The sequence below is a fragment of the Xyrauchen texanus genome, chromosome 12, assembly GCF_025860055.1.
Source record: "Xyrauchen texanus isolate HMW12.3.18 chromosome 12, RBS_HiC_50CHRs, whole genome shotgun sequence".
Classification (NCBI taxonomy): Eukaryota; Metazoa; Chordata; class Actinopteri; order Cypriniformes; family Catostomidae; genus Xyrauchen; species Xyrauchen texanus.
Window position 1 is genome coordinate 46,023,312 of NC_068287.1, and position 25,311 is coordinate 46,048,622.

Genomic DNA, 25,311 nt, shown 5'->3' on the forward strand with positions numbered 1-25,311 from the left:
CCTAATAACCAAAGATTACATTTTTCTGTGTTTTCTCGACAATTGGGTTCAAATTCACCTGACATCTTAATTTAGTATCTTTTGTTATTTGGATTCCCAAATACGTAACGCTCTCTTCAACAGGAATATTACTGATGGAGGATGTAGCACATTGTTTAATCGGGAGTAACTCACATTTATTAATATTAAGCACAAGGCCAGAAGCTTTTGAAAAAGATAGAAGGGAGGTTAAAACAGTTGGGATCTGAGAGGCATCTCTGAGAAACAACGCTGTATCATCTGCCAGTTGGCTAATAATTAATTCTGTACCATCTATGGAAATTCCTGTCGCAGGACTCTCTTTAATATGTAGATTTAAAAACTGTGTAGCTATTAGAGAAAGGTATGGGGAGATGGGGGCAACCTTGTCTTACACCCCGCTTTAATGAAAATCTCTGAGAAGTGCCGTTAAGAGTCGGATAGAATTATTTCCATTACTATAAAGCATTTTAACACATCTACAAAAACATTTACCAAAACCAATTCTGTGCAGAGCCTGTAACATAAATTCATATTCTAAACAATCAAACGCTTTGTAATAGTCAAGAAAGAGGATAAAACTATCAGTGGAAATAAGATCTGAGTAATCTAACATATCTAAAATCAAGCATATATTATTAGAAATATGTCTCTGATGGATAAAACCTGATTGACACTCATCAATTATATTATTTAGAGTCAATTTTAGCCTCTTGCTAAGACTAGTGCAATCATTTTATAATCAGTGTTCAATAAGGAAACTGGACGCCAGTTATCTATTAAAAGGGGATCTTTATTGGGTTTAGGAATTAATGTTATTAGCCCCTGACATAAAGAGGGAGGAAGCATGTTTTCTCAATACTCTCTACAAACATTTTATGTAAAAAAAAAAGTGCCACATTTTTTAATAAATGCTTTATAAAGCTCTGCAGATATCCCATCAGTACATGGGGATTTATTAATTCTAAGTTTATTTATTGAATCCATTTCTAAAAGACTAATAGGTGCATCACAGGCTACAATCTTCTTTATTTGTTTTATGTGAGATAATGAATAAACAAATTCAGTAGCAGATTGCTGGTAGAATTTAGAAGAATATAAGTCATTATAAAATTTAGTACAAAAGTCTGCAATTGTTTTAAAATCATCAGTTACATTCCCATTAATACACAGATGATGAATATCATTTTTAGCTCGCTGCCTCTCCAACGTAAAGAAATATGAGTTCTGCTCACCCTCCTCTAGCCAATTTCCATGAGATCTGATGAAGGCACCTTCAGCCTTTCCTATATATATATCCTCCAAGTGATGTTTCTGATCAATAAGCTCAATTCTTTCTGAATCTGTAAGATCCTCCACGTTTTATGTGATAAAGCAGTAATTCTAGCCATTAACATACTTCAGTATTTCTGGCAATACTTCCCAATTTCACATTTGAGAAGTTCCCAATTACTGCAAAACAAATCTTCTTTATTAGCTTTATCCCAATAGATGGACATTAAGTGATCAATGTTAGTGAGAACTTCGTTGTGTTTAAGAATTGAGGTGTTAAGTTTCCAATATGAGGATCTTTTAGTCAAGGAGGATACAAATACAGATAAGACTGGCCTTATGATCAGAAAACAGTGAGGGAAGTGTCAGTCTTTATATTTGATCATTTTGCAGAGGCCAAAAGTCAAGACGGGATTGACTAGAAAGTGAGTTATTGTTCCATGTGAATACTTTTTGTAAGGGATGAGTTTCTCGCCACACATCAACAACAGAAAATCTTTGCATAAAGGATCATAAATAGTCCGAATTTGTATTAGAAAGTTGGCGGGGCATCTACCGGTATCTAAAGTACTATTCAAAACTACATTAAAATCACCACCAAATATTAAAAAAGAATTTGGAAATTTAGATAACATATAAAATATACGAGTTCCTAATTAAAAAAAAAAAATCTTATTATGCTTTGGTGAATTATACCCATAAACATTGGCAAGAACACATGTCGAATTTGCAAACTGAAAGTAATATGATGTAATGACCATAAATATCACAATCAGTAGCCAAAATCTTTCCACTAAAACGTTTTTTTAAGACACAAACTCCGGCAGAATGCTCATTCCCATGAGACATCCACATTTCTAACCCCATTGTGATCTCCATAAACTGACATCTTGTATAGTTGAATGTGATACTTGTAGAAAGCAAAGGTACATGTTTAAACATTTAAGATACAAAAAAACTGCTTTACGTTTAAGAATGTTACGTAACCCTCTAAAATTTAAAGAAATAATAGACAAGGACATGAAAAAGAAAGAAAAATAGAACAATAATTGAAGAAAGAACTAGACCTAAGAAAGAAAACCCAACCAGTCTGAACAAAGTTATATCAAGGGACGAGGACAACAATCCCTTCATATAGCTGGAGGATCAAAATGACCATTGAAGAACAAACATTATTAACTTCCTTAGAAAACTATTTAGAGATTAAATAATTCACATTGCTTACATAGATCGTCGAGAGGCTTAAATAAAGAATCTTATTTTCTTTTTAAAATGGTCATTTATGACAAGCGCTCAAAATAAAACAAAAGGAGGGAAAATGTTTTATTTTTTTATGTATCCCATTGTTGTAGTTAACAAAGTTCAGGACATCAAAAAATGTAATTTCTCATTAGATCCTCTAATCCTTTACAATTACTATAAAACAAGGTTGTGATTGCCGAGCTCACAAACAAACATGTGCTCAGGGCGCCATCTTGAACCCCCAGTCATACAAACTTGTGTTTGAGAACAACCTTAAACATATAAATCACACTATTCTGGTAAGAAGTGTTTTTATTCCAACATGTGAAGCTAATGTTAAACTTTGTCTTTGTTAACCCATTTCTTCATCTTCTGTATAGTGGCTATGAAAGTACATTTTGTTGCACATCATCACATTGTTTTTTAGCAACATTGTTACATTGTATGATCGAGAGAGACAGCAAATAATGTATATCAAAGGTCAAATGTACACCTGTTAGGTCATTCATCATATTTTCTTCTACAGGACACTCTGAATAAATGATATGTAGGGAGGATGAATTACAAATAAAAATGAATCAGCAAGACTGGGAAGAAATCTCATATAATATGTAAAGGACCACTTTGGAGTTCAATGTATGTTGTTAATTAAATGAAGTACGGGTTGGGTTAGTGGTAAAAATATTTGTGTAATTGTTGTACCTTATTCACGTACTTTTACCTTTTGCATGTGGTTTAATGTTATTCGTATGTGATTGACCAGAAATGTGGTGCACCTGTTACGATGAAATTTGTCCCTTTGGTGGCACCGTAGTTTGCACAAGGGCAGATGAATATTTAAAGGTGGGCGGTGTGAATGATAGGCAGCTGTGTTTGAGTGAGTTTATATGTATTTTATCTGAAGATCCCGTGTTTTATGCATGAATTTAAAGAACTCTACGCCCGTTTCATGACGGAAGAAAGGATATTGTTTGCATTCCTTGGTGAGCTAGCAGGTATGATATGCTTTCATTCATGGATATTTCATAATATTTGTACATATGTATGGTTTATTTGCTGATAATTAATGTTTGTCATCTCGAATGTTTTACTTGCGTAATGACGTTTGTAGCCATGAAAACAAGTGTGTGTGACATGTTTGTTGTATGTTTTCAATACAGTTTTCACGGTGCTAAGGTGATGGAGTGAAAGTTGAGCGTCATGCTGGTTTGACGAACTAAATAAAGGACACCTTATGCATCAGTCGAGACTCTCTTTGTTTCTTTGGACCCAAGGGCTGCTACAGTGAAAACTCGACGCTACATCTGAGTCATCTGCTACGCTGCATGTTGTCTTCGTTCCGGAGGTTGCCATCGCTTGTTCTACGCATCCAGGCAAGGTTGTAAATTGGTAGCATGTTTAACAGAGACTACAGATGCGGTGAGAGACTTTGACTATCGGGATATACAAAAAAAAAAAAACTGAACTTTTTACTTACATGGCTATACTTGATAACAGTCTCTCGTGTTTGTGAGTGAATTGTGAAATATCTGAAAGGGTTACAAATATGAAATGTTTAACGGTTTATTTTTACTCTTAAATGTTAAACTTGTGTATCTTGAAAGATGAACTTTAGCCATTCAAATTCTTATTAAGCTGTCTTGGAAAAATTAAGGTTTTTTTGGTATATAATTGACATTTGGGTAGGCCTATTTTAAGTGAAGAGTATTAGGTTACAGTATCATCTTGTAACCATAACTCCCTGAATCACCTTAATTTAGAAATACATCAAGTAGTGATACAAACATGTCAAGAGAAAAGGAAAAGTCCACTGGTGAGAAAGATCTAAACTATGATGAACCTTCAACAGAAGAAACAGTCTCTCGTGAACGAAAGCTTACAGAAAAGGGCAAACAAATGCGTGAAGAGGAAGCTAAAAGGTACGTAAAGGCATTTTTGAGAGCTTATGAATCGTGGAAGCAGATAGCACGACAAGCTAGAACTAGGCTGAAGAAGTTCTGTTTGAAGGAGGATCTTGATAAAATAAACGAACACATTCAGAGTGGATACGACCGTGTAAATCAAAATTATGAGCCACTTCAACGCAAATCTCTTAATACACCAGAGATTGTGCAGAAATTGGATGCTTGTAACACGCTGACAACAGAAATATGTGATCTTGTGAGTAGACGGCTTGATGTGGGTCTATTTCAAGAGACCTATAAAGAGGAAGCTGAGAAAGAAAGAGTGCGAATGATTTTAAGTCGTGAGGAATATAAATCTGTCTTTGGTGGGACAAGCACTGAAAGTGTTATTTTAGAAGAATCCATAAATTTAGATAACCTGTCAATCACTAGCTCAAAGGCTTCTTGTAAGCGAGTAGATGCAGAAGCAGATCTCGCAGCCAAATTAGAACAGGCAAAGTCGATTGAAGAGATACAAGCTCAACAGACCAAACTTATTAAGCTGGAAAGTGAATGGAAACTCCATGAGTCACAAATATTGATAGAAATGAAGCAGAAACAAGCAGAAGTGGAGTTGAAGTTAGATGAGGAGAAAACAAAGTTAAAAATGTTGCAAGCGAGCATGGATGTGAAAGTGGCTGCAGCTCGAGTTAGAACATACAATAAACTGGAAGGTGATGTGGAGAACATGGGGGAGAACCAAATACAGCCTCTGTTGTTAGAACCACTCCAGCTACATATTTGAACAGACAACTAGATACAGGAGTCACCATGTTCCAATCGCAACCAGAATCTCAGAGTTTAACAGCCAACTTAGCTGAAGCAATTGCAAGCTCTTTTAGTCTAAATCGTCTGCCTGTTCCTGAACCAACGATGTTTGCTGGTGATCCTTTGAAATTTGTTGACTTTCGGATGTCATTCACGACTCTAATTGACAGGAAACCCATCTCTGCTAGTGAAAAAATGCTTTACTTGAAAGGCTACCTCTCAGGAGAGGCACGGAAGGCCGTGGAAGGATTCTTTTATCGGAGCTCTGAGGATGCATATGAAGGTGCTTGGGCAGTTTTAAAGGACAGGTATGGAAATCCATTCATTGTGCAGAAGGCGTTTCGAGACAAGTTGATGAAATGGCCTAAGATTAGTCCTAATGACTCTCTGGCACTTAGAGATTTCGCAGACTTTTTAAAGAGCTGTGTAGAAGCTATGCCTCATGTTAAAGGTTTGGCCATTCTAAATGATTGTGAGGAAAATCATAAGCTCTTGAGAAAATTACCAGACTGGATTGTTCGCAAATGGGGCCGAATCGTAGTGGAGCAGCTCGATGCATCTGGAGATTATCCAATCTTCGAACAATTTACTAAGTTTGTACTGAAGGAAGCCCGCATAGCCTGTAATCCCATCACTTCTTCCTTTTTGAGCTTTAGCTCAGTAGATGAAAGGTTCCCTAAGAGGGCAAAGGCCCTCAGTACAAGTGCCCAAACGAAAAATCATGCATTTAAGTCAGGAGGATTGTCTCCCTTCAAGCCAAAGCTGCCATGTCCTGTTTGTAAGGATGAGCTGCACGGCATTGCTAAGTGCCCAGTCTTCGCTGCCAAGTCTACGGGAGATAAAAGGGTGTTCATACATCAAAATTATCTATGCTTTGGATGTTTACGTAAGGGACATATAATTAAAGATTGTAAAACGCGGCATATCTGTGGAGTGTGTAGCCGGCGCCATCCAACTTGTTTGCATGAAGAGAGAGAGAATAGAGCTGGTGAAATAAAAATAAGTTTTACTTCTGATCCCACAGAAGGACAAGCAAATCAGCAAGTCCGCAAAGTTTTGTCCCATGCAGTAACTCAGAATTCTTCTGCTACCTCAAGTATTGTTCCGGTTTTCTTGTCATCTATGAAAGAACCCCAGAATGAAATCCTTACCTATGCTCTTCTTGACACCCAGAGTGATTCATCCTTTGTCTTGGAAGACCTTGTCAGAGAGCTGGATGTAGTTTCTCAACCATTACAGTTGAAGCTTAGTACAATGACTGCTATAGACACCGTTATAGCTAGTCAAAGTGTTTGTGGTTTGCTAGTTCGAAGCTTCCATTCTGAAAATCACATACAGTTACAGCAAGCATACACACGTGACTTCATTCCTGTTGATAAGTCCTGCATACCAACCAGAACTACAGCGTTGCAGTGGCCTCACCTAAAACATCTTGCAGATAATTTGCCATCTCTTCAAGATCTGCGCAGTAGGACTGTTGATTGGCTGTGACTGTCCTTCAGCTTTAGCCCCCTTGAGGTTATCACTGGTGGTGAGAATGAACCATTCAGCACAGAAGACAGAGCTGGGATGGAGTATTATAGGAGCAGCTAATCCCCACTTGGATAGGCAGGGAAGTCAAAGATTCGGTCCATAGGGTTGCAGTGAGAGAGATGCCGGTTCCATCAGCCGCAGATATCTTAAAGGTTCTGGAGTTTGACTTCAACGAGAGGAATTCTGAGGGTAGATGTGTCTCTCAGGACGATGTGCGCTTCATACAGATTATTAGTGAAAACATTCATCAGAAAGAGGATGGTCATTTGGAGATGCCTCTCCCATTTAAAAGCCAAAATCCCCCATCATTACCTAACAATAAGAAGCTGGCTATAATTCACCTGCAGCACTTAAAGAGGAAGCTCAAGGTCAATCAACAGTTTTATGGTCATTACAAGGCATTTATGGAGGATGTGATCAATAAGGGTGACGCAGAGCTAGCCCCAGAGGCATCTGTCGGAGATGTTGTTTGGTACATACCCCATCACGGTGTGTACCACCCGAAGAAGCCTGACAAATTGAGAGTCGTCTTTGATTGTTCAGCTAAATTTTGTAGCATCTCGTTGAATGATACTTTGCTGACAGGCCCCGATATGATTAATTCTTTGTTGGGAGTTCTCTGTCGTTTCAGAAAGGAGAAGGTAGCCATCATCTGCGACATCGAAAGGATGTTCCATCAGTTCTTTGTTACACCTGATAATCGCAGTTACCTGAGGTTTCTATGGTGGGAGCATGGAGACCTTGATCGTGAGCCTAAGGAATACCAGATGGCAGTTCATCTTTTCGAGCTGCTTCCTCTCCAGGATGCGCTAACTTTGGCCTGAAATATCTCAGCTCAGCAATACAAAGCACATTATCCCTCTGCAGCAGCATTTGTTGAAAATAGTTTCTACGTTGATGATGGGCTAGTGAGTGTTCACACAGTTAAGGAGGCCCGTGAACTAATAGTTGAAGCACAAGAGTTGTGTAAAAGAGGAGGCCTACGACTTCACAAATTCAACTTCGAATGAAAGTGAGGTTCTTCATTGTGTTGAGACATCCGAAAGAGCCAAGGGTCAAACGTCTTGACTTTAATCCTGAGTCAGCCTCAATAGAATATGCATTGGGTATTCAGTGGCTAATTGAAAGTGACGGTTTCAGTTTTAATATAAACATGAAAGATAGACCAGACACACGCCGTGGCATTCTATCAGTCATAGCTTCCTTGTATGATCCTTTGGGCTTTGTGGCTCCATTTGTGCTGAGCGGAAAGTGCATCCTGCAAGAATTGTGTCGTCGTAGCATTGGATGGGATGATCTGCTTCCTGAGGACTTGCTTCCACGATGGGAGGAATGGAAGGCTGGCCTTCAAGGCCTTGAAGTAGTCTGGATCCCAAGATGTTATCACCCACAAGACTTTGACAAGATTGTAAGAGTAGAATTGCACCACTTCGCAGATGCTAGCAGTATAGGCTATGGTGCATGTTCTTACCTTCGATATAAGGATGTCAGGAACAAAGTTCACTGCAGTCTCGTCATGGCAAAGGCCAGGGTCGCACCATCAAAGATCACAAGCATTCCCGTTTAGAACTTTCAGCTGCCGTGGTTGCAGCCAGATTGAGCGTTCTGCTGAAATCAGAGCTAAATATGAGGATCGATGAGGAATTCTTCTGGACCAATTCTCAAGTCACTCTAGCATATATTAACAACGAAGCACGGAGATTTCATATCTTTGTGGCAAACCGTGTTCAGTTTATACGAGAGTACACCAAGCCGAGCCAGTGGTATTATGTTGATACGACAGAAAATCCAGCTGATCAAGCCTCTAGGGGACTCCGTGCATCAGACATTTTATCAACAACCTGGCTATCCGGTCCTGAATTTTTGTGGAAGGAAGAGGTTCATCCGGCACCTACTTCATCTCTCGACCTGTTGGTTTGTGACCCAGAGGTTAAAACTATTCAGGCATTTGCAATAAGAGTGATCGATTGCATGAACATGCTTAATCGCCTGTCTAGGCTATCCTCTTGGACAATACTCCTTAAGGTAGTGGCAAGAATTAAGAGACTAGTGCCTGGACTAAAGTGTCAAACTGATGTTGTGACTGTCAAAGAGCTGAGAGTGCTGCCAAAGCAGTGATAAAGCTTGTTCAACAGCAAGCATTCAGTCGAGAGATAAAGGCCCTTGAAAAAGGGGAAAGTCTTCCATGTTCTAGTCCTCTTTTTAGTCTTGATCCCATTCTTAAGGAGGGCATACTTCGTGTTGGTGGAAGATTGAAGCATTCATCACTTAGTGAAGAATTTAGGCACCCGTGCATTCTACCCAAGGACAGTCATATCACCCAGCTTGTGTTGTCGCACTATCATTCACGAGTATGCCATCAAGGTCGAAGTCAAACTCAAATGGAGCTTAGAGCAAATGGATTCTGGATCATCAGTGGCAGCAAGTTGGTTGCGAAGCTGATACACACGTGTGTTCAGTGCAGGAAGCTGAGGCGACCGGTAGAAGAGCAGCGTATGGCTGAACTTCCTAAAGAGCGTATTGAAGTATCTGCCCCCTTCACATACTGTGGAATGGACTGCTTTGGACCGTTTGTCATTAAAAGGTGTAGGAAGGAGTACAAAAGGTACGGCTTGATATTCACTTGTTTCTATTCTCGAGGTGTCCACATTGAAATGTTAGAAGATCTATCTACTGACTCCTTTATTAATGCCTTACGGTGTTTCATCAGCTTAAGAGGAGTAGTGCGGCAACTATACAGTGACCAGGGCAGGAATTTCATAGGAGCTAGGAATGAATTGAGAAAAACACTTAAACAGTGTGACAACCAGGTTTTGGAGAGGTTTCTGGCTGATCATCAGTGTGAGTTTGTCTTTAATGCCCCGTCAGCAAGCCATGCTGGTGGAGTTTGGGAGCGCCAGATACGCACTGTTCGAAGTGTGTTGAATGCTACTTTGGCTCAAAGTCTCAGTCGGCTTGATGATTCCTCCCTCAGAACACTTTTTTACGAGGCCATGGCCATCGTTAATAGCCGCCCACTGACAGTAGATGGGATGAATGATTCTAACTCTCTTGAACCTTTAACGCCTAATCATCTAATCCTAATGAAGTCAAAGGTTGCTCTTCCACCTCCTGGGAACTTCGAGAGGGAGGATGTATATGGTACAAAGCGATGGCGCCGAGTTCAATACTTGATTGAGCAGTTCTGGAGTCGATGGAAGAGGGAATACCTCCAGAACATTTCCACACGACAGAAGTGGCATGTGACCCGGCGCAATCTCCAAGTGAATGATGTGGTCATTGTAAAGGAAGACATCCTCCCAAGAAACCAGTGGCAGTTAGGGCGAGTAGTGGAAACCTTTTTGGATAGTGATGGTTTAGTGCGAAGAGTCAAAATACGAGTTGGAGAACAGAAATTAGGAAAGCATCAGTTCCCATCTAAACCCTCTGTTATAGAAAGGCCCATTCAAAAGTTGGTGCTGCTTCTTGAAAGTGAATAGTTATAAGGTATATGTTCATATGCGTACATGCATAAACGCATGCATGCATAACCCATTATATTTACATAATTTTATGCTTACTTGCATAATTGTCCATGTTGAGTTAGTGAGTGGTGTATAAAGATGTTAAGAATCATGTATGATTTTTTTGGTGTCGCCATTATCATGACATGATTGGTGGGAGTGTAAAGGACCACTTTGGAGTTCAATGTATGTTGTTAATTAAATGAAGTATGGGTTGGGTTAGTGGTAAAAATATTTGTGTAATTGTTGTACCTTATTCACGTACTTTTACCTTTTGCATGTGGTTTAATGTTATTCGTATGTGATTGACCAGAAATGTGGTGCACCTGTTACGATGAAATTTGTCCCTTTGGTGGCACCGTAGTTTGCACAAGGGCAGATGAATATTTAAAGGTGGGCGGTGTGAATGATAGGCAGCTGTGTTTGAGTGAGTTTATATGCATTTTATCTGAAGATCCCGTGTTTTATGCATGAATTTAAAGAACTCTACGCCCGTTTCATGACGGAAGAAAGGATATTGTATAGCGAGGTATGATATGCTTTCATTCATGGATATTTCATAATATTTGTACATATGTATGGTTTATTTGCTGATAATTAATGTTTGTCATCTCGAATGTTTTACTTGCGTAATGACGTTTGTAGCCATGAAAACAAGTGTGTGTGACATGTTTGTTGTATGTTTTCAATACAGTTTTCACGGTGCTAAGGTGATGGAGTGAAAGTTGAGCGTCATGCTGGTTTGACGAACTAAATAAAGGACACCTTATGCATCAGTCGAGACTCTCTTTGTTTCTTTGGACCCAAGGGCTGCTACATAATATATTCCACACTACTCAATGAGATGTTTTATATCAGCTGTTATTCAAAGGAAATATAATAGCTGGTAAAAGGGGAATCTCAGTTGCCTCCACGTCTGAGACCGTCAATCCGCTCATCACGTGACTTGAGCGCATTACCATGGAGACATAGCATGTGTGGAGGCTTCACGCTATTCTCTGCGGCATCCACGCTCAACTCGCCACATGCCCCACCAAGATCGGGAACCACATTATAGCGACCACGAGGAGGACCCCATGTAACTCTACCCTCCCTAGCAACTGGGTCAATTTGGTTGCTTAGGAGACCTGACTGGACTCACTCAGCACGCCCTGGATTCAAACTCGCGACTCCAGGTGTGATAGTCAGCGTCAATACTCGCAGAGGTTCTCAGACCCTCAAAGTCCTGGAAGATTTAGTACATTCATAGTCAGTCACTTGCATGATTTGTAAATCAGTTCACTACACTTGGACCGCCTACAATTAACCCAATCTGAAAATTCTCTCATCATTTACTCACCCTCATGCCAAAGAAAGAAAGTCAAACACATCTGGGATGGCATGAGGGTGATTAAATGATGAGATAATTCTCTTTTTTGGGTGAACTGTCCCTTTAAATGTTTATGAAATGGTAATAAATAATTATGATAAACTGTGCAAACATGGACATGATTCTACAATTTGAACAAAGTTGATTTTCTACCATTTGTTTTGTTTTGTTATTATCTTTATAATGTGGATCCTGCAGTCACTGAATCTGACAGTCTCAGAACTGCATCCCAAAAGTTTCAGTAAGACCGTCTTCATTTCATTACATGACTCACATGAACGCACCAATAAATCATTATTAAAACATGTACACTTGTAAAGTTGTAGAAAATGGTGTAAATTGTATTGAAACACAGACAGTTCTTCAGGATGCGTCTGAACCGGCTCAGAAAGGAAGAGTGTGTGAATATTCAGAGGAAGTCTGGCGAATCAAAGAACGGAGAAGATGGCAAATATTCCTTGCATCAGGTTAACTGCTCAAAAATCAATGAAACATTTTTGTGTCATGGCATTTAAATCAGTTCATGTGAGTTCAACAATTGTGTTAATTATTCCACACAAAGTTCCATTTTAGAATGAAAAGAAGATTCTATCTGTGCTTTGAGACGCCTCCCTAAAGGCACAAGCACACACATCATGTTTCAGAGGTCTTCTTTAGCACACATTGTTTTGGCTGTTTTTGTTGAATTAGAATAGATCATGACTGATACATATGAATACAGTTGCATGTCCTGACATACACACAGGGGGGCAACGTGCGTTAAAACAGCACATGGCAACCAGGACCTTTCCCCCCGAAAACATCGTATAAGCCGAAGTAGATCGTAAAATCCTTCTAATGATTCATTTTAGTTTTGTAACTTAAGTAGCACTTCAAACTGCTCATAGATTAACGAGAGTAGAGTAATAGAGTAATCATACAGTGCTAAGAGCATCTTAAGATCATAGACTGATGATGACACCTGCAGGACAACAGTGAACACTAAATACAGTTAAAGGAATAGTTTAGACACATTTAGATAAAGCTGAAGGATCTAATGATCTAATTTAACAGCTTCAAGAGAGCAAACATACATTTGTGTTGTACTTGTTTATAACACTCACATTATTTTATTTTTATATATATATATATATATATACATTTTTATATCATTTGTAATTGAACATTTGTCTTATTTTTAAGGATATGTTTATTTCATATGTTGTTAGTTCAAGTTCTTCAGCATCACAGGACAGTGTGGTCAAGCAGCAACTGTTCATTGTGTTTTGATTAGTATAATAATAATATTTGTATAATATTCATTGAATCTGTATAAAAACCCAGAGTAGTAAATGATTTGTAGAAAGAGTTTGGAGTTGTGTTGATGTGAGATACAGTGAGTATATTTCACTCATCCAGTTGTGTGTGTGTGTCTCTGATGTTCAGTTTCACACAGACTCACTGAGGAATCAGCATAAACTCTAAATCCAGCATAGAGGGGTCGAGTGAATGTGCTGTTGAATGTGTGTAAGTGTGTGAGTGTGTGTGTGTCAGAGATGCTGTAGAAGGACAGAGTGCGGGCGGGACAGTCCAAATACACTCCTACTCTGTTACAGCAGTGTGAAGGGTGATCTATGTAAGTGCTGTTATTATTGTGACAGGCAATGAATCTGTCATTAAAGCACCTCATATACCAGGAGTTTACATTGCATCCAAACACACAGTCATCACTCAATCCTTTCCTGCTGATTTCTTTATATGACACTGATATACCAGCATCAACTCCACTCCATTGAGTCTCCCAGTAACAGCGTCCAGTCAGACTCTCTCTACACAGAACCTGATGACGCACATCAAATCTCTCTGGATGATCAGGATATGACTGACGCTCTCTCACACGCGTCACCTTCCTGTTCCCCTCAGACAGAATGAGTTCAGGGTGTGCTGTGTTTGAATCCAGTGTTAGATCACAGACCCCTAAACACAAGAAGAGAAAAAACACTTAACACAACAATCACTAAGTGTGTGTGTGTGTGTGTGTGTGTACGTGTGTGTGAGTGAGTGTGTGCTTGTGATGTGTGCGTGTGATGCGTGTTTGCGTGATAAGTGTGTGTGTGAGTGAGATTGTGTGTGTGAGTGAGATTTTGTGTGTGTGTGTTGGTGAGCGTGTGATATGTGTGTGTTAGGGGCGTGTGTGCGAGTGAGAGTGCGTGTGTGAGTGTGTGTGTGTGTAGACCTACATTTGTGTAGTCCTGCTGTAATCCTGAACTCTCCTCCATGATCCACACTATAAAAACAGAAACACACACAAATGATGACATCACATTCAGTTCACCTGAAACACAATTCACACGTCTGTGATGAAATGCATTGTGGGATATAAAGTGTGAGACTCAGAATAAGTTTATTGTTGTGAATGTGTAGCCCTGCTAAAATATTAGTGTAGATCTGTTCAAATGTTATAATGTAAATTGGATTAAAACATTAAGGTATCTTAATGGATTGTTTATTAGTTAATTTATTTTATTTTATGTTTATTATGTGCAAAATTAGTCTACATGTTATTTGATGTTGCAATGAAGGAAAAAAAAAGAGAAACTAAAACTTTGATGTAAACTGAAGGTTTAAGTGTATGTAACTGTTAGAATGTCTGTGATTGGTTAAGAAGGAGGAGGTGGGGAGGAGAAGAGAAAAAGAAGAGATGGCGGACGGTAGAGAGGAGCTGTGAGTAAAAGTTTAGACGAGAGCTAACGCTAATCTTTAAGCTACTGCAAAGGACGCTTTTAATAGATTAGTGTGTGTATTGTTTAAGCAGCGAGAGATAGCAATTTCTCTCATAAGCGGTAACAAGCATATCGAGAGGCTGTGAGAGAGATCACATATTGTGTTATAGACCATAAATTTGCTTCGTGAATAAAGAAGTGAAGGGAGTTGACTGATTCTTGCCAAAGAGGCGTAGGAAGACCCAGATAGCTCTGAGATCCAGGAATATCTCAGTGGTTCCTCTGGCCACGGTGGAATGATCGTGGTATCAGTGTTCCATGGACCGATCGCTCGCGAAATGTTTTTGGATGTGGAGAAAAACTCAGATTGCTAACAGTGAGGTATCCATCTTGTTCAAAACACGTGCACCATCAAAGTAACAGGCCTGCAACGTTTATTTTATTTCAAAGACTTTGGGGTTAAGTTTGATCATATCACATGATTGTTGACATTTTGAAGGGGAAAACATATTGTTATAATTTATGTTTATGAGTCACATTTAAAGGATGTTTCACCTGTGATGTGATATTTGAAGGTAAGGACTGAGTGTTTATGTTACTACTGAGTCTGAAGTGAAATGAGAATAGGTGTTGTGAACACGGTAAACACTTAATGTGTTACATTTGATAATTTAAGGGTTATTTTATAATTGTAAAAAGGGTATTGTTTATTTTATTGATTTCATTTATTTCAATTAATTACAAAGACTCGTTATATTTTATATATCACATTTTATTGTGTTTTATTATTGAGGGAAAAGGTATTTTTAACTATAGTAAAAATATGAATGTACATATTTAACTGAGAAGAGACACAGTTGTTAATCTAGTTAAGAGTTTTATTTGGGATAAATACATAGAGAGAATAAGAACTCAGGGCCCTTTCCATCTAAATTAGGAGAGGAGCTACAAATGTAATTACTGTGTAATCTTCCATGGATCTTAAAACTAATTAAAATAAAATAGTTTGAATATTGATTTGTTTGCTTGATCAATGTCTACACTGGACGACTCTGTGAATCTTGAATCTACTGGCGGTAGGAGAGCAAGTTGGATTTAACAACATTAATCTAGATTGAACAAGGCAGAGGTGGTTTTTCTCAAGGAGGAAAGTCTGGTTAACCGTTTGATTAGCGAGGGAATCACAGTAAGTGGAAATTTTGTTACTGTTTCACTGCTTGTTAATCCATCTACTAGAATATTTCCAATGTACCCCCTTTCATTCATAATGATGAGATTGAACGGGGCCTGGCCAGATATGGAAAGTTGGCAAGGGAGATAAAAATTATACCATTAAGATGCAAAAGTGAAGCTTTGAAACATGTCATGTCGTTCAGGAGGCAACTGTTTATGTTTTTGAATGGCACGGAGCTGGATATATCATTTAGAGTGCAGCATGAAGGAAAAGCGTATATGGTTTACACGAATACTGGCAGCATGAGATGTTTTGAATGTGATGATATCGGGCATAAGAGGACGGCGTGCCACATAAGGATCAGGTTAGAGAGGAGGTTGCTGGGCCTAGCTCTGCTGCTGTGACGGTGGAGTCTGATAAAAATGAGTCCTTTTCAGAGGAATCACAAGCTCAGGTCACTGAGCAAAGAAACAATGTTGAATTGATTGGAAGTGTCACTGATGATCAAAGTAAAGATCAAACGTTGAAGCCTAGTGAAGATGAAGATGGATCACAGGTAAATGATAATGGAGTAATGACTGATGATGATAGAAGGAATAGTGTTGAAATGGTTCTTGTTGAAAATGTTGTAATGTCAGAAAGTGTAGAAATGATTGCTGGAACTGAGATTAGAGGTGATGATACATTATCTGATATCTCTGATTTTGGATTACAAATTATGGATGATGGATATACACTGCAAGAGATAAATTATTTCTTAGATGTACATTTTGGGAAAGCTGTTGAAGTGAAAGATTTTTTTCCAGACACAGGAAAATTAATGGTGTCAGTGTTGATGTTACAGAAGACAGTTAGCTATGAGGCATTAAGTAGGCAAAAAAGGTTCAAACTGAAGAAGATCGTTACAAAACTAAGAAAAGAGAAGGCACTTCACAAAAGCAATGGCTAAATCACATAGGGTGTCTGTTTTCCTTTGCTTTATTCTGCTTCTGTCCTCTCTATTTCACTGTTTTTTAATGGAGGTTTTAAGGGTTGGATCCTTAAATATAAATAGGGGAAGGGACAGGAGTAAGTTTGCAATGGTATCAGAGTTGATTAGAATTAAAAAGATTAATATATCTTTTATGCAAGAAACACAAACTGATATTGATAATGAAATTGAATTGTGTATGAGGTGGAAAGGAAAATCTATTCTAAGCCATGGGACAAACAATAGTGCTGGTATAGCCATTTTATTTTCAAAAATAGTGATATAAATATTGTAGCTTCAGAAGAGATTGTAAAAGGCAGAATATTATTAACTCAGATAGAGTTTATGGGTACCAGTTTTGTACTTGTAAATATTTATGCACCGATGGAGGTCCTGAGCTGAATAGAAGTTTTTAAAAAGTTGGAAAAAGCAATTCAGAAATTTTATAAAAATAATGTATGTTTTATTATTGGAGGTGATTGGAACTGTACCATTGATTTTACTGATTGATAGAAAAGGGAGGAGCCACATAATGAATCATGTACAGTGTTGTCAAAAATGTTAACTGAATTTGATATGATAGACATATGGAGAAGTAGAAATATACGAGTAAAACAATACACGTGGCTTAAAATCTCTGATAGTAGGATAAGTGGGGCAAGGTTAGATAGATTTTATTTGGATAAGATATGGAATAGTAGAGTGATGAATGTTTTTATTTCACCCAGTGGTGTTTAAGACCATCATCTGATTGTTTTTGATTAAAGAAATGTTCAAAACCAAATTACTATTGGCATCTTAATCTTAAATTATTGCAAGATGCCTCATTTTGTGAAATATTTAAAGGGGTCATATAATGGTACATGCACTTTTTCAAGTTGATTGTACTGAAATGTGTGTTGGCTGTGCCTGTACACAACCATCCTATTATGATAAAAATCCATCCAGTGTTTTTGTTTTAATCTCTGCCTCAAATCAAGCCGTTCAACCGTGTGACGTCACACGGTCGGATGCCCCTCCCAGGATTGTTGATTGACAGCAGTGTTTCAACACAGACCGCCGCCGCTGAGCGGCAGCTGTCAATCATAGTCCGTCATCATTGTTGATACACTGGGGCAGAATGGCTCTAGCTGATTGTGGTGTTCTGTTCTTCGGTGTAATAACGAACACAGCAGTCATTTTGATGTTCCTAAATCTGAACCGCTGAAGACGCAGTGGCTGAGTTTTGTTTACGATGGGAATATTCCCCACGAGCAACGTCAATGCGTTCATGTTTGCGCGAATCATTTTTCACCAGACTGCTTTATAAACGAGGGTCATAAAGCTGGTTTTGCTAAGAAGCTGCTGCTGAAAAAAGATTCGGTACCAACTATTTATATTCCCTCTGCACCTCCAGAAGAAGTAAGTGTAACGTTTTATTAACCTTTATATTAATCTTTGCAAATCGCTTGCACGCTTCACAATGAATGTGGCTAATGTTTACACTCAGGGTACATTACGGCATGTTTTCCATAACGTTACGACGTTCTCAATATAATTCATAATCCCACGTTTATAATGAACAATGCGTTATGGTTATTGTGTTATTAAAAACTGTGTACGCAGGTGTTACAGTTAACATAGTAACACTAAGTTACACCTGGTTTACTTGTATGTTACTGATTAAGAAGTAATGTCAAAAAAACAGTTATAACTGCATGAAGATGAATGGTAACACAATACTGGCAAAATACTGTTTACATCTTGCAAATGCAAATTCTCCAAATATACCCTCAACTGTTGTCAAGGCAACACTCCACGTGCGTTGTGTCAAAAACGCCCCCAGAACGGAGGGGCGGGGTGACCAAGGCTCATTATCATTTAAAGTCATATGCACTGAAACGGCGTGCTGAAAACAGAGCTGTTTTTGAGCAGGTAAAATTAGTGTTGTAAGTTTTAAGTTTTCATTTAGACCCTAAAGATTCATATTAACTTGTACAAAAATGGCATTATATGACCCCTTTAAGGTTTTTTGGAATAGTTGGAAATTAATGAATTGACATTTGAAAATCTATGTCAATGGAGGGATGTGGGTAAAGCAAATATTAAAATGTTTTGTCAAAACTACAATTCACATAATACATCAATGGTGCAAGCAACAGTGAAAAATCTTCAAAGAGACATTGAAATGCCGGAGAGTGCACTTTTTAATAACAATGGAACTGAACAGAAAGAACTTTTACAAAAAAAGTGGAATGAACTTAGTTTCTTTCTACAAGAGCAAGTAAATGGAGCATTAATAAGGGCAAGGGTTTGCTCTATTAAGGATATGGATGCTCCTACTACTTTCTTTTTCAACCTTGAAAGAAAAAGTGTCCAGCAAAAGCAAATGTACCACTTTCGTCGTAATGACGGGACTCTTACATCAGATCCTGCAGAAATAAAGAAGCTGGCAGCAGATTTTTATAGACACTTATATGATGCTGAGTGTTCTGATTCTGGGAATGGTTCTGATTTACTAAATTAATTACCCAAATTAGGGAATGAGCAAAAAATATCCTTGGACAAACCAATTACATTGCTGGAGCTCACAGAGGCAATGCAACAAATGTGTACCGGTCGATCCCCAGGGATTGATGGACTACCTTCAGAGTTTTATAAACATTTTTGGGATTTTCTTGGTCAAGACGTATATGAAGTACTTTTACAAAGAATTGAAAACAAGTCACTTCCTACAAGTTGTCGACGTGCAGTACTATCCTTAATACCAAAGAAAGGGGATCTTGGACTTCTGAAAAATTGGAGAGCAGTATCTTTGTTGTGTCTGGACTACAAAATATTCTCAAAATGTCTAGCAAACAGACTCAAGTGTTACTTGGAATCAGTCATTCAGAAGGACCAGACATTCCTAATCCGTCGATCATGGACAGTCTTTTTTAGTGAGGGATATAATTGATTTTAATCATCTTAATATTTCTAACTTTGGCATTTTATTATTAGATCAAGAGAAATCTTTTGATCGAGTTGATCATGGTTATCTTTTTAAAGTCTTATAAAAATGTCACCAAAACCAAAACCTTTTGTATCATATGTTCAATTATTGTATTCTAATGCCTTTGTAATAGTAAAAGCTGGTGGTGGTTTAAGTGCACCAATACCATTATTAACTCTTTCCCCGCCAGCGTTTTTAAAAAAAGTTGCCAGCCACCGCCAGGGTTTTTGACGATTTTCGCTAAACTTTAATGGCCCGCAGAATATTTTCTTCCATGAATATATGAAGATGCTATATATCAAAATAAAGATCTGAGCCGATTTTATTTTATCTTCATTTGTTCTTTTTTTATTGCCACTTGAACAGAGGTAGGTTTTGTCAAAAACAACATTTCGGACAAAAAGCTGAGAAAAAGGCATTTTTATGTCATATTTTGAGCTACATTCTCACTACTCCACTTCACGTTTGAGACGATCGCAGTCTGTTTCTTTGATCAAAGAGTTGCGTACTCTTTCAAAACATGCGCGGGGGTCTTCCTTACCGTATAACACCTAAAACACTGATACCCGGAAAATTCTGTGTTTGGCGGGGAAGCGTTTTTTCATAAAACCCGGAAAATTCCGTGTTTGGCGGGGAAAGAGTTAAGAGGTATTAGACAAGGCTAATATTTCTGGGCAATTGACTTTTTTTGGAGTGGAGAGCACTGGATTCATGCAGCAGTACTTTATCTTCCTGTTCAGGAAGGAGGACAGGGCTTGGTGGATGTAAAGAGCCGCATTCGCGCTTTCAGAATACAAGCGGCACAGAGACTACTATACCATAAAGAACTGGCTTGGACTCAGACTGCAAAAGGGATTTTACAGAAGGCTGGTGGTCTTGGATTGGGCAGACATCTATTTTTAATAAGGCTGGGAGAGCTGAGTCTGTCTGAACTTACACCTTTTTACCAGTCAATGCTACATTCTTGGAGGACTGTTTTTAAAACTGAAAGAGTGTTGGATGAACCAGGACACTGGGTTACAGGCTGTTGTCCTCAGTAAGTGTACGTACATGATTACTGAGAAATGGAGTTGTTAAGTTGGGGCACCTGCTGAATAAAAATGGGTGGAAATATGCGAAGGCCATTGGAGAAGTGACGGGCTTGAGGTCTTCACGTCTCACATCTAAGCTTGTAGAAGACATTTTAAACTTGTTGCCAAGCAGTTTCAGGGAGTACATTGGGAGGATACATTTGATGGATATTCAAAGTGGACTGGAATTTCCAAGGATTAAAGTCACCTCAGTCATTAATGAAGAACGAGAAAGTGGAGTAGCAGATTCTATATTATCTTTAGAAACCCCTCAGTTGGAGTTTTTTGTGAACACATCAAAGAAAGCGATATATTACACTACAGTGAAAGATCTGTATAAAGACTCACTTACAAGACAAAAACTTTCAAAGTGGCCAGAAATGTTGGAGCCAGACTTCCTTGTGAGGGACAGGTGGAGAGCCCTGAATAAACAAGGAAAAATAAGGGACTACAACGTTTTAGTACAGATGCTGAATTGATGTTTAGGAATATGATTGCTGTGAATTTGCTTATTATGCTCTTATCAATGATGAGACGAGGTTTTCTGAAATTTGGGGAGTCAATGGAATTTTATGTACAATTGATGATGGTCTGTTGTTTTTACTTTTTTAAAAGGAATAATATTTATTTTGGAGTTTGTTTTCTTTTGTTAATAAGAGGTTGATGATGATTTGTGTATTTTATACTTTTAGTTCTTTTTAAGATTGCATTACTAAATTATTTTGATAACTTGTGATGTATGATTGTTAATTGTAACAATAAAATTTTTGTTAAACCTCGCTCTCTCTCTCTCTCTGTCTCTGTGTCTCTCTCTCTTTCCCTCACTCTGCATCACAAGTGTCATCCACACACATTACTGAACATAATAATGACACACAGGACTGTTATTTAGTTTTCCTTGAATGGAATGTGTTAACACTAACTACAAAACAAATATGTGATTAATTGTGATTAAATATTTGAATCGACTGACAGTCTTACAACACATGAGGGGTGTGAGGGGTCCAGGAACTGAGTTTGACACCACTGCAAAACATACACACAACATCCCACCAACAATAAATCAAGGGCTTTCACACTGCGCTTAACCCTGGGTTATTGTCTTTTTAAACCTGCTTTTAACCTTGAGTAAAACAAAATTTTACACTTGTAATTCTGAAAGGTGATTAGCACCTCTTTTAATCCTGGGTTATGAAACCTGCACCAGAGAAGTGTTAGCGGCACTTTTGAAAGTGCACCAGTATGTTTTTAACTAGCTCTTTTTCGCCCAAATAGTACCAGTGGTTTTGGACTTTATACTGTCACCTGTCCTCATGGATACACACAGTTTATTTACTGCTGCCATGTTACACAAAGATGTTTGTTTATGTTCAGTTTTATCACTTTAGTCTGTGTTTTTCTCTGTCTCATACTACACACATCAGTATAAATGGACATTCTTGGATTAAATCTAAATTAATTCTCACAGGTTGTTGTTGCACTGGACTGTGAGCGGACTGTCACAACTCGTGAGCTCTCTGGAGGCTGATGAGACCGTCCTGTACTCGCTCTTGGTGCTTGACGTTGCACCATTTTTCTGTAATCATTATTGTTATTATTAGTGGTAGTAACTGGTCAACTACATGATAGTTTGTTGTGTGCTGTCAACATTGCAGCATCCATGAGGGGGCGACCCGATCAATGTCAAATTAAACTGCTTTTATTGAGGTCAGTAGCTGACTGGAGTCTTCATCTAATATGAATGTACATCATTTTAAACATATTTGTGTGCTATTGTGTTTATTTGTAAAACTGTAGAAAAATTTGCAAAATACAGTAGCAGAGTGGTGCACAACATGACCAAATCAGCAATGCAAATAAAAGCTGAAAACACAACGGAAATAAGCCACAACACAATGAAATTAATCTACAACACAAGATTATCTGAAAAGAAACATGTACAAAAATTATGTACTTAAATGTCCTGAAGGGGTCTGGTGATGCATACCTGGTTGTTATTTTTACCAGAACTTTTAATTCACATAATGTCATCAACATTTCTCAAAGCCGTACTGTCATTGACTGGGGAACTTCTCTTGTAGTGTCTTGCGGTGGGACGCTTCGCATCGGGGTTCTGATCACCCTGCCGGGTTTTATTGTGCGATAACATCCTGCTGCCTGTAAATGATCCCTTACTGCATGCCAAACTATCAAATATAATTTTTGAATAACTATTCTACTACATTTTTAATTGTGTTGGGCCTCATGTGCTCAGATGGGAGACAAAGTTATGCCTACACACAGTCATAAATCCTGAATGAGGCCTGTAGGAACACTCAAAGCCTGATAACAAACAAAGGGGAGTCCAAACAGACTACAGATCCCATCAAGCCTTGCTCACTTTACACCTAGGTGTGAAATTCTGAAGGATTGAACCCTCAACTCCTATTGGATGAAAAGCACGACAGAACACATCCCTCCGCCATGATGTCATCGAGAGTATAAAACCCAGAGATTCCTCCTAAGCCTTGCTTCCAGCAACAGAATTCACTGCATCTAGTTTCAGCTCTGCTGCTCCCAGGTGTTGCCTCGCTGTCCAAAGAATTAACGTACATAACTGAACTTTGGCTATACAATCTCCATCTTACTGGACGAGCAGAGATTCTCCGTGTTCCACAAAGCACGCTAATGGATCTGAAGGAGACCAGAGCAATCTGCGTCTCACCCTTTTGCCTGCAGAAGTGAAGATTTCTCTTCCTTATTCAACCTAGTCAACTTTGCTGATTTTGCCACCAACCCACTAAGAATCAACTGCCATACTGCCCGCTGACAGAGCGAGGAAACAGCCTCCCATCATCACCCAAGATTCAAAGAACCAAGTCATAGTCAAATGATGGACGAACACACATTCTACCCGCGTACACATGCAACTCAAGTAAGAGGTTTACGTCTGGGCAGAGATAGATTATTATAGTGTGTTATTCTTGTGTTTCAAGATTATTGCTTGTACAGTTTACAGACCACAGAGTCCGCTCTTTGCTGCAAATAATACTCACGGTAGTACTGTAACTTATTTGACCAAAAATGAGATTTGCTGTGTTGTCGTCCAACCTTGTTGGGCTGTTTGTGCATTTCCACCATCATGGGTGAGACCGGCACACAGAGTATATCCATTAAAGAACCAATGACCATGGTGGACCGGATTATGAATATATGTGGACTAAGGAAACAACGTCAATATAAAAATCAGCTGACTTTAAAATTTGAATATTAGTTAATATATATGAATATTTATATATTTATAGTATTTCATATAAAAAAGTACAATACATTTTCATGGTTCAGTCGGTATTGTTTATATTTGTAATAATTTTCAGCCCTATTTCAATTTGAATTATATTTTTTAATTCAAGATCAATTTTAAAAACTATTGGTTGATTAATCGGTTATCGGCAGGTACTGCCCAACTTAGTTATATCTGTAAAATCCACTATTGGTCGACCTTTAGTATAAAAATCATTATATTGATGGAGAGTCCACATAATGATAGGAATACCAATGTGTGTGGTTGTGTGTGTGACAAACACATTGCCACCTAATGTAAACAAAGATGGCTGGATTGATATGATCATGTTTCCCTGATGTCATGACTGCATATAGCTGAGGTGTTGTCTTTTATCGTGGTGTTTTTGTGACAATCTCATTTAAAGAACAAGCATACTGTGTGCTTGAAAAGACTATTCAGTTGCTGTTTGAGATACTTATGATTGACAACAGAATGGTGCCTAATGTAACCAGACATGGCTCATTTTGTGTGGACTGTTCAGTATACTGAGTTGTAAACTTTTATAGTGGTACTTTTGTGACTATTTGGATGTCTGTGTCATAAAATAATCATACTGTGTGTTGTATTAGTAACAGTTTGTGTGATTATAAATTACAGGCACTTGGGAGGAGCAGTTTAGTGTTTGCATGAAAGCCAATTTGCATCTGACAGCACTGACTGTTGCAGAAACACAAATGTGTTCCACAATTCTGAGGGGGCCAGTCGTTAACCATCACAAAATATGCACCAGTAAGTGTGAAAGGGTTAAGTGACAGATGCTTAAAAATTACTCTTTAGAAAATGTGTAAAAATAAAATTTCTGATAACATTTCGTAATTACAAAAATGTCCTCATTCTAATGAAACACTATAATATGTATTCTGTGTGTATTTGTTAGGGATTTGAATGTTTTGAAAGGAATAAATACAGGTGCTATTCAAGTGCATTCCCTGGCCATTCAGTGTATTCAAGGCCAAGTGGGTGATGGGTTATGTGTGTAAACAGGGTTTTACAGCTCAACATACTTCAGTTTGTCCAGTGTGCAGTTTGGATCGTTGAGTCTCTTAGAGAGCAGTATGGCTCCTGATTCTCCTGGGTGATTGTAGCTCAGATCCAGCTCTCGTAGGTGTGAGGGGTTTGAACTAAGAGCTGAAGCTACAAAACAACAGCCAGCCTCTGTCACCATACAGCCAGATAATCTACAAACACACAGACATCAGTCAGATAATCTACAAACACACATCAACATTCAGATAATCTACAAACATACAACAGTCAAATAATCTACAAACACCAACAGTCAGATAATAGTCTTGGTTACTGATGAAACCTCTGCTCTGATGGAGGAAATGAGATGCTGTGTCGAAGTAGTGACACTAAGGGTTCGCTCTTGAGATCCTTAATCGCCTTTGCTTTATTCAGAAAAGGTCAATGAAAATTGGTGAGTGGAATTTGCATGCCGCTCTTCCCCG

General features: G+C 38.4%; 2 protein-coding genes across 3 annotated transcripts in view; both read right to left on the reverse strand.

Annotated features, from left to right (window-relative positions):
• LOC127652423 (protein NLRC3-like) overlaps nt 1–25,311 on the reverse strand; it is a 170,897-nt gene that overhangs the window by 125,248 nt on the left and 20,338 nt on the right. The gene's annotated exons all lie outside the window — the stretch shown is intronic.
• The window catches only part of LOC127652414 (NACHT, LRR and PYD domains-containing protein 3-like), a 252,794-nt gene that overhangs the window by 52,118 nt on the left and 175,365 nt on the right, over nt 1–25,311 (reverse strand). The window contains 1 exon segment of the mRNA XM_052138536.1: nt 24,865–25,038. Coding sequence (XP_051994496.1) covers nt 24,865–25,038 — 174 coding nt within the window.